Genomic DNA, 10,385 nt, shown 5'->3' with positions numbered 1-10,385 from the left:
ACCACTCGAAAAATGGCGTTTCTGGACTTTTTAACATGGCGTAACCGGTTACAAGCCATGCCGTACTCAGTTACGGCTGAGTCTGACAGTTTTTTTTAAAACTTCAAAAATTCGTAACTTTTTAACCGTAAGTCCAAATTGAGTGTCGTTTGAAGTGTTGGAAAGCTAAAACAATGAGCTATATTATGATAGAATAAAATGAGTTATTTTATGTGTAATTATAGTTTCCATGTATTTATGAAAGTTAGACATTTTGTTGATGCGTTAACGATTTCCCGTTTTGATGATGAGCTTGATGTGAATGATGTTCTTGGTGATGAATGTGAATTATATGTGGATTATTCATGGAATTGTGTATTCCTTATATTCTATAATGATTATGATCAATTGATAATTGTTAGAACTATGTATTGGATATCTTAAATGCACACTTGATTAAATATGAAATTTGTGTATATGTGAGACATGTATGTCGTGATTAAGCATGGAATTGGAATGACATGGATGTACTCGTTTGTTATGTGTCATTGTGATGGTTTGGTGTGGATAAAATGTTTATGTGTTATGATGTGAATTGATTTATAATGATACAATACATGTTATGCTATACTTGAATACATGTGATTGAATTGTTGTGTGCTAGTTGAGGCTTTCTTTGAGATTGAAGTCATGTTGTGTAATGTTGTGCAATGTTGGAAAAGATGTGATTATGTAGTTTAAGAGGTTGAGAATCATCTTATTTGCATAAGTCTTGTTTGTTGCACACTTACTCTAGCATGAGTCTTTGAAAGAGGCAATGTCGGATAATCTCGTGGAGATTATTTGCTTGTCCCAAACCTAACGAGTATGGGGTTTGAAAACTTAACGAGTATGGGGCTTTGAGGTGGTTATCTAGTCTAAGAGATGGACAATCGGCTTTCCAGAAATGATAATGGAGGGATCCACATGCATATTGCATAGAGTCACACTTGAGTCGCAGGTGTCGGTGTAAATTGTTATTGTGTGTGATTATGTGATATGAATATGTGGAATGATTATTGGTGAATATGCATATATGTGGATTTTTGTGATTGGTATTGTTTATGGGAATTGTGTCTCGTAATTGTATACAATTGAGGATTATGGTAAATGAATATGATTACTTGTTTTGTGGAACTTGTCGTAAGAGGTAAACATGTATGATGCATGGTTATGTGAAGAGTGATGAATTCTTGGAATGTATTCATGTTGTGTTTTACATTTCCCATTATCATGTTGTTTATAATGATTTGAATTTTCACCCTTCTGTTTGAATGATGTTCATCGTGACATCATGCAGGTTCTGAGTATAGAGGCACTTCAGAAGAGGCCTATCTTGGAGATTATATCTCCTTTTTGATCAAATGACTTCAATTATCATATGTTGATGATTTTGATCCTTAAAAGTCCATAGTTGACCAAAAATTCAAAAAGTCAAAGGTGATCTTTAATAGTTGACTTTTTTCAAATGAACTGTGTTCTTGGAGATTTCAAATGAATCAAACTCTCCTCCTCAAATGAATGTTGTGAGTGGATTATAATGAGGCTATGGAGGTACTTGGGCTACGATTTGAGTCATGGAGCCATGTCCTGATCAAAAGTCAACTTCCCAAGTGAATTTGGTCAAAAACCCTAATTGTGGACCAGATGAAATTGAGAATTGTTGAACTGGAATTAAAGTGTATCTTCCCTTGGATATTGATGTAATAAACATTTGAGGATGTTTGGACTCCTTGGATCATTCTTTGAAGCTTTTTAAGCCTTCCCAAATGAAAGCCCTGATTTCACTCCCTGATAGGCCCAAAACCCTAATCTGGTGATTTTGATGGATCTGAAGCTTGATGCCTTGAGTTTGGAGGTCATGTGGAGATGAATAAAGTATCTTGACCTTTGTGATTGCATTAAGGATCGTTTCAATCATTGATTGGTCCTTTGCCTGAATCTCTTGACTTGAAACCCCGATTTGAGTACTTGGTGAACAAGTGATTGCTCTGGGTGTTTGTTTTGAGTTTAATGGGGTAGTTGAGATGTGACATCTCAGGGGATCAAAAATTAAGGTATGACAACGGGAAACCTCTATTTATTCCTCGGTCATAACATGAGGATGCATCTGTCTCTAAACATTCACCCCTGCCATATTTCATAGGAAACCGATATTCTAAGGTATTCATGGAGAGAACTTCATCTGACAATGATTCTTCAGTGGAATCTTCCATATATGAATCATCACTCAAAACAATGATTCCTAATTCAAAACCCCAACTAATATAGAGGAAGGGATGCGATTCAAACTCTGTTCCCTTATTTTAAGACGAATAAACACTACCCTCCAAGTCGCTGTCGACGGAAAAATCGACGGTGAGATTTATTCTACGTAAGACAACCACACTCGAGTGTACTTAAGTACACAAAAAGCTGCATCACGTTATTCCATACCTTTTCAGATCACACGTTAAAGAAAATCGACGAAACATTTCAATAATGAGATTACCTTTAATGCTCACATCCCTGTCACGCTTTGACAAAACTAAAGTGATGCACACAATACGAAGCCTCAATGAACCACCTATGAGGCCGACCACTCTTATTTAAAGACTCCCACGACAACAAACATGCCTGACGAGTCTTTGGAGCAAATGTTCCATATCGACAAAAGACTCGGGACCCACGGCTCCGCTCCGGCCAAAGACCCAATAGCACGAGGCTCATTATCTAACCTACTCTATCAAACCCAAGATATAAATACCTTCGTAAAGGGGTTCTCGGGTACACGATATCTAATCGCCACTTTCACTATCACTATTTTGAATTCCAAACTGACTTCGGTGTTGGATTGCTAACCATGCATGTTCTCCCCCCAGTCAACCGTATCGAAGATAGAAAGCACCGGTTAACGGCACCACGTCAAGATTGATACCTCTGGTTTAAGAAGCATCGTGATCACAACCTTCGATCTACGGTGTCACATCAACATAGTGCGTCGGAAGCGTCGCTCGGCCGTAATTTCCACAACTATCATCATTTCTGGGTCCACAACGTAACAACTTTATTTTTGTGTGTTAATATTTTTATTAGTCTTTGATCCGTTTTTAAGGGTCGTTTTTTTGTAAGGGTTGCACCCCTAGTGCATTTCCTTTAATCAATTGCTTATTGAAAATATTTTTATTAGTCAGCAACTTTAAAAAATTCAACATTCTTCATTTAAAAATCTTTGAATGATTTAATGATGAAAAATTTAGGGACAAATGTTTTCTTTAACTTAATCACTTGAAGAAAAAGTAAATCACTATTGAGAGATGCCAACTAAGCAACTAAGTCATCGAATAACTTACAAGTTCAACAATCAGATAATTATTATTATTGTTTATTTAGCAAAATTGTTTAATCATCCTTCATTCCTTCCTACTGAAGAAAGGGATGATATATATCTTTTATTGTAAATAAAGAAAAGAATTATTCTTTAATTGTAGAAGAAAAGCTTAAATAGCATCAAAAGAGAGTAGATAATGGGCAATCCACACGTAAAGAACATTAAAGAATCAATTAAAGTACTATATATAGATAGTTAGATATATTTTACAGAGTCATCACTAGCATTCAATACGCCAAGGGAAAGCTGATTAATTTGTTGATCTATCGAGCTTGAAGTAGTTCAGACAACATTGGTTTGTCATTAAATTTTAATTCATCACAACTCTACATGTTCTGCATTTTATTATTTTGTCATACATTAGATCAATACTTATTCTTTTACATATTATTATTTTACATTTCTTTTGCATACTTTATTTCTCTCTTGCATATAAATATACATGATGCCCCGGATTTTAGGTAAACTCTAATAGTTAATATGATAAGTTCATGGGTGCAAAATTTATATAAGAGCAACATGATTGACTGAATTCATACGATGTTTAAACATTGATTTTTTTATTAAAAATATGTGTGCTAACATGTGTGTTGATAACACTTTTTATTACCAAACAATGATGTTTGATTTATTTTTTACCGTATACTGTTCTAATCATACACAATACATAAAGTTGAACTTTTATCAAAACATTCATTAACATTTCATATTTTGGCTTGCAAATATTAAAGACACAATCATCTCACCATCGGTTGAGAATTCAATACGACGCGTGAGATAATGAGGAACAACATGGGTTTATCATGGAAGGTGAATAGTAGTGAAAAGGATCCTGAACTTGAAACTGAACATTCAGAAGTCGATCGGATAGTTGCAAAATGTTGCGAATTTGATAACCAAATTAATTTGATTAGTGAAGCATATCACTTGGTATATGGAGGTCCAAAGAATTTGTTAGATGAATTTTCTAATCTAACACAAATCAAGACTCCTATGGGAAACACTGTGCTACATCTTGCAGCTTGGAGTGGTAATGATGATATTGTTACTCTTTTAATTGATCGTGATCCACGACTTTTATTTATAGTTAACAATAACTTGGACAATGTCTTACATGTTGCTGCTCGAGCTGGAAACACCTCAATCATTAAAAAACTATTAAATGGTTATTTTAGTTTCCTAAAGCTTAAAAGAGATATGGGACATGGCGAATTTTGGAAAATATATCGGGAGAAATATTATGTAAGTGGGGAATACGATCCTAGATATATAACTCGACTATCATATTTTTTCACTCGGGGAAATAATCAAGGAAACAGTATGCTTCATGAAGCAATGTTAGGTGACAAGAGTAAAATTGATGGGAATATGATTTTCAAAGTTTGTGAAGAATGTGAAATAGAAGATTGGGAAGATAGTTGTTATACTTATGCAATATATTATGATAATGATGCACAGAAAACAGTACTTTACCTTGCAGTTGAAAATGGAAACAAGGATGCAGTCAACCTAATATTGGAGAAGTGTCGCAAGGATGATATTTGTATATCAGGATTATCACCCTTAGTAGCGGCAATCATGATGCATAATCCAGGTATGTCATTACATATTTATAATGTTTGGTAATATTATTGTGTTTTTTAAAATGAAAAATCAATTAAATGGAAGTTGAAAATATAACTAAGGTAATAAGGAGGGAGGACAATAAAGATGTCTATAAACTAATCTTTTGAGAATTTGTCTCTCAACGGAAAATTAGGGCTTTATCCAAATCATAGATCGAGCCTTAATACTTGGCCAAGCCTTGTCCTTTACAACCATGAATATGATTCACTTCTACACAAGATACACTGCAAGGTATTCTTAATCTACAAAAAAATAAGATTGACTTCCCATTAGAATTACATCATGTGGAAGAATTAATAGTCCCACTTTTACTCTTTGCATGAACAAAGCTCCAGACACAAAAAGAGCCGACCTACCAATGTGACACCGAGATTCATCTACCATGTCAGTTTTGGAATTTTGGTTATTTGTATTGCAAAAAAATCAAAACGGTTTTTTGAAATGAAATGTTTCACATTTTCTTGCTTTATGCTAATAGACTCACCAATAATTGTTTAAGTATTTTTGAATCCCTAACAACTTAATGTGAGTGTCCCTAACATTTATGTTTGAATAATCAAATTACTTATATATTAGTTAAAATTCACATGAGTATCACCTAATTTGTGTGGAGACATGTTTTCAAAATAGTGAAATGTTTTGTAAAAAATGTAAATAGCAAATTTTCAATATAATATTGATAATTTCTACAATAATTTAAATTCTATTTACAAATAATTAGAGTATATATTTTATAATGCGAATAGAAATTATAAGATATTATTGGCTATAATATTTATGTTTTTGTATCAGAAATATTCAAGATCATACTAAAACACCAACCAACTTTGATCCATTCAAAGGACACACATTATAGACGTCCTCTTCATTATGCTGCATCTATAGGTTACTTTGAAGGTGTCGATTTATTACTTGGATTATGTAAACGTTGCACAATTCAAAGGGACAAGTATGGTTATTTCCCAATTCATCTAGCATCTTATGGAGGACATGTGAAAGTAGTAAAGAAGTTGTTAGAATATTGTCCAGATCCAACAGAGATGCTTGACACATTTAATCAGCGTAATTTTCTTCACATTGCAGCAAAGCATGGAAAACACGAGGTGATATGCTACATATTACAAAGTGAAATTCCTGAATATCATAAGCTAATAAACCAAAAGGATAAAAAAGGAGAAACTCCTTTGCATTTGGCTGCAAGATCATGTCATCCCAAAACTGTTTACTATTTAGTTAATGAAAAAAACAAAAGAGTGAATCTTGATTTGGTTAACAAAAACAATGAAACAGCTCTTGACATTGTTATTTCACTTTACGAGGCTGGAAAATCATCTTTGAGACAGGCAAGTAATTCTATCTTCTTACAAGAGACACCAACAAATAATGACTTAAAAATTCTTACATACTCGTTTAGTTACTTTTTTTAACAATGTTTGCAATATTTACAGCATCTTACATGGACTGCACTAAAATCTGCTGGTGCAAAGCAAAGTTCAGGAAAAGAAAGAATTCACATTGAATCTACACTCAATGATTCAAATTCACAAAAAAAAGAAAACAATAAAAACAAAACTCAAAACCATGTTGAAGAATCACAAGAAAGTGAAAAACAACATAAAGCAAAAGAAATTGTTTCAAAAAGATATAAGGACAGATTAGAAAACCTCACAGTTGTTTCAACCCTTATAGTTACAATTTCAGTTGCAGCATGTTTAAGTGTTCCGGGAGAAGCAGATGGAAAAGCAAATAACTTAAATCAAGCAATGTTTCAATTTTTCATTATTTTCATCACAATATCATTCTTTAGTTCTATTAGTGCTACTGTCATACTTTTTTGGGCAACCCTTGGATTGACTGAATTGGTGACTTTAACTCTCAAAATTGTGATGCCAGTTCTTGGAATCGCTCTTTTTTCATTATCTATGGCTTTTATGGCTGGTCTCTACATTGTCATCAGTAAACTTAGTTGGTTGGCCAATGTATTTATGGTTATGACTGTGATATTTGTTATAGTCGTGGTTTTGTTATACACACTCCTTTTTCTTCCATCGCCATCAACTACAAAGTCCTTGAGATACTTTTCTCACTATCCCTTACTCTATTTAGCATCACGTACCGAATGTAAATTTGATCAAGGTCTTAAATCTTGGGGTAGTATAGGTAAAAATTAATATGTATTGTTTCCCTTTTTGTGTGTGACTGTAAGAGATTAATATTTGTGAGCCTATGTTGTGATAAATATGTATGTGTCTTTTGTCTGAACCAATAAATGTCAACGAATATTTATTCATAATGATACTTCTTTTTAAAATGATGTATTTGCCACGAATATTTATTCTTTTTTTAGGATATGGTTTAATGGAAAAATATACCACATTTCATTATGGTTTTAAAATATTGCGGCTTTGAATGCAATTATGTTGCGGATGTTGTACTTGTGTAACACGTATTTTGAATTTTGTGGTGTGAATAATATTTGCGAATTTCTTTAAATACATCATTGAAAAACTGTTACAATTAATATTTTTTTATTGCATTGGACAAATATTGAAACATGGGATTGGAGCAAGTCTCAATTCATTACTAAAGATAAGCCAGAACTTGAAAGTTATGAAGAAGAGTCAGAGTCAGAGTCAGAAGGTGATTCTGAAGACTCTGAAGATGAGACAGATGTTGAATCTGATTCTGATCCTGATTTTGAATCTGGTGGTAATTATGACTCTGAAGGTGGACCCTCTGAAGGAGGAGCTTCTGAAGGTAGTCTTTCCTCTGACGCTGATCATGACTCTGAAGTTGGAACTTTTGAAGAAAAAGCTTCTGAAGGAGATCCAATTTCTGAAGTTGGTCATTAAGCATCTGATATTGTTCAAAGGCCACAAAGAATCAGACGAATACCAAGAAGGCTTGCAGGTTGTGACATGTTGCAAGACGCTAAAGTAGACTCTGAAGGAGAAATTCTTTAGTGTGCCATGTTAGTAGACTCTAAACCCGTGGATATTGAAGAAGTTATCAAGAAGAAAGTATGGCTGAATTCCATGAAAGAAGAACTTAAAGCTATAGAAAGAAACAAGACATGGGACTTGATTAGGATTTCAAAGGAGAAGAAAGCCATCAGCGTCATATGGGTTTTCAAGGTAAAATTTAAGCCGGATAGATCAATTGGCAAGCATAAAGCAAGGCTAGTGGCTAGAGGTTTTCTTTAGAAACCTGGGCTACATTACTTTGAGGTGTTTGCGCCTGTAACTAAACATGAAACAATCAGACTGATGATTGTTTTAGCTGCAAATAGGAATTAGCCTCTGATGCATCTGGATGTGAAGCATGCATTTCTGAACGGTCCGTTACAAGAAGAGGTATACGTGTCACAACCTCCTGGATTTGTGAAAAAGAATCAGGAAGGTATGGTGTACAAGCTACATAAAGCTCTGTATGGATTGAAGCAAGCGTCCATAGCTTGGAATCTGAAGATTGATTCATTTTTCAAGAAGCAGGGGTTTCAGAAATGTGAGATGGAATATGGCGTTTATTCTGGAGGCAATAAGATTCTGGTGTGTCTATATGTTGATGACATATTGCTGGCAGATAATTGTTCTAAAGAGGTAGTCAAGTTCAAAAAGATTCTGATGAGTGAGTTTGAAATGACTGACTTAGGAAAGTTGGTATACTTTCTAGGAATGGAGGCATTGTACTCTGAGAAGGGTATAATTTTGCATAAGCTTAATTATGAATTTGAGCTTCTGAAGAGATTTAAGCTGTAGAATTGTAAGGTTGCTATCACTCCATCAGAAACCAATCATAAATTGGATTCTGACTCTGATGGTAAAGATGTGGATGCTACAACCTTCAAATAGTTGGTTGGTTCTCTAAGGTATTTGTGTAATATCAGACCTGATATTTGCTATGCAGTTGGAATGGTTAGTAGGTACATGAGTAAACCTAAGTGGTCCCATTGCCAAGCTCCTGTCAGGATTCTGAGGTATATCAAGGGAACTCTGAAGTATGGAGTACAATTTCCTACTAGAAGAAAGACGGATTCAGGATTGATGAGTTACTCTGATTCTGATTGGTGTGGAGATAGAGTTGATAGAAGAAGTACTTCTGGATACTTGTTTAAGTTTTCTAGGAGGTCCTATTTCTTGGTGTTGCAAGAAGAAGTCTGTTGTTGCACAATCAACGTGTGAAGCTGAGTACATTGCAGGTGTTGTAGCTGCATGTCAAGTTGTTTGGCTTCTAAACCTACTATAGGATCTGAAGATCAAGGTAGATAAGCCGCTGAAGCTGATGATTGATAACAAGTCTGCAATCAATCTTGCCAAGAACCTAGTGCTGCATGGAAGAAGCAAGCAAATTGAGACAAAGTATCATTTCTTGAGAAATCAAGTCTAGAATGGAATATTAAAAGTTGTACACCGTAGCACCCAAAAGCAGCTGGCAGATATTTTGACAAAGGCGATCAAGACGGATCAATTTCTCCAGTTAAGGGATGGAATTGGTGTTATTAGTTTTGACTAGGAAATCCTAAATTAAGGGATGATATTGAAGGGTAATTTAATATTTTTAGTATGTTGCCTAAGTGGCCCTAATTTTCTGTGTATAAATAGACTAGTATTTGTCCTTATTTATTTACTCACTTTCTTACAGTTTTTGTAGCCGATATTACAGAGCATTAAATATAATATTCCTTTTATGTTCGTCATCTTGTGCACTAACAAATTGATGCCCCGCATTTTAGATAAATTCTAATAGTTAATATGATAAGTTCATGGGTGCAAAATTTATATAAGAGCTACATGATTGACTGAATTCATACGATGTTTAAACATTGATTTTTTTTATTAAAAATATGCTAACATGTGTGTTGATAACACTTTTTATTACCAAACAATGATGTTTGATTTATTTTTTGCCGTATACTGTTCTAATCATACAAAAAATAAAGTTGAACTGTTATCAAAACATTCATTAACATTTCATATTTTGGCTTGCAAATATTCAAGACACAATCTTCTCACCATTGGTTGAGAATTCAATATGACACGTGAGATAATGAGGAACAACATGGGTTTATCATGAAAGGTGAATAGTAGTGAAAAAGATCCTTAACTTGAAACTGAACCCTCAGAAGTCGATCGGATAGTTGCAAAATGTTGCAAATTGATAACCAAATTAATTTGATAAGTGAAGCATATCACTTGGTATATGGAGGTCCAAAGAATTTGTTAGATGAATTTTGTAATCTAACTCATAAAGACTCCTATGGGAAACTGTGTGCTACATGCAGCTTGGAATGGTGGTGATGACATTGTTACTCTTTTAATTGAACGTCATCCACGACTTTTGTTTGCATATAACAATAGCTTGGATGGTGTCT

General features: G+C 34.1%; 1 protein-coding gene across 2 annotated transcripts; it reads left to right on the top strand.

The window, feature by feature from the left end:
- The first annotated feature begins 3,568 nt into the window (after positions 1 to 3,568).
- On the top strand, positions 3,569 to 7,296 carry LOC131621097 (ankyrin repeat-containing protein ITN1-like). Of its 2 annotated transcripts, XM_058892310.1 has the most exons (4): positions 3,569 to 3,683; positions 4,120 to 4,982; positions 5,807 to 6,357; positions 6,463 to 7,296. In XM_058892310.1, exons 2-4 carry the CDS (start codon positions 4,169 to 4,171, stop codon positions 7,183 to 7,185), a joined length of 2,088 nt encoding a protein of 695 aa, XP_058748293.1. In that variant the 5' UTR covers positions 3,569 to 3,683; positions 4,120 to 4,168; the 3' UTR covers positions 7,186 to 7,296. The 2 variants fall into 2 exon arrangements, with proteins under 2 accessions (XP_058748293.1, XP_058748294.1); XM_058892311.1 differs by lacking the exon at positions 3,569 to 3,683 and having other exon boundaries at positions 3,718 to 4,982.
- The last annotated feature ends 3,089 nt before the right edge of the window (positions 7,297 to 10,385 follow it).

Source organism: Vicia villosa, linkage group LG7, assembly GCF_029867415.1.
Source record: "Vicia villosa cultivar HV-30 ecotype Madison, WI linkage group LG7, Vvil1.0, whole genome shotgun sequence".
In the NCBI taxonomy this organism is placed as follows: domain Eukaryota; kingdom Viridiplantae; phylum Streptophyta; class Magnoliopsida; order Fabales; family Fabaceae; genus Vicia; species Vicia villosa.
This window is presented reverse-complemented; position numbering and strand designations above follow the sequence as displayed.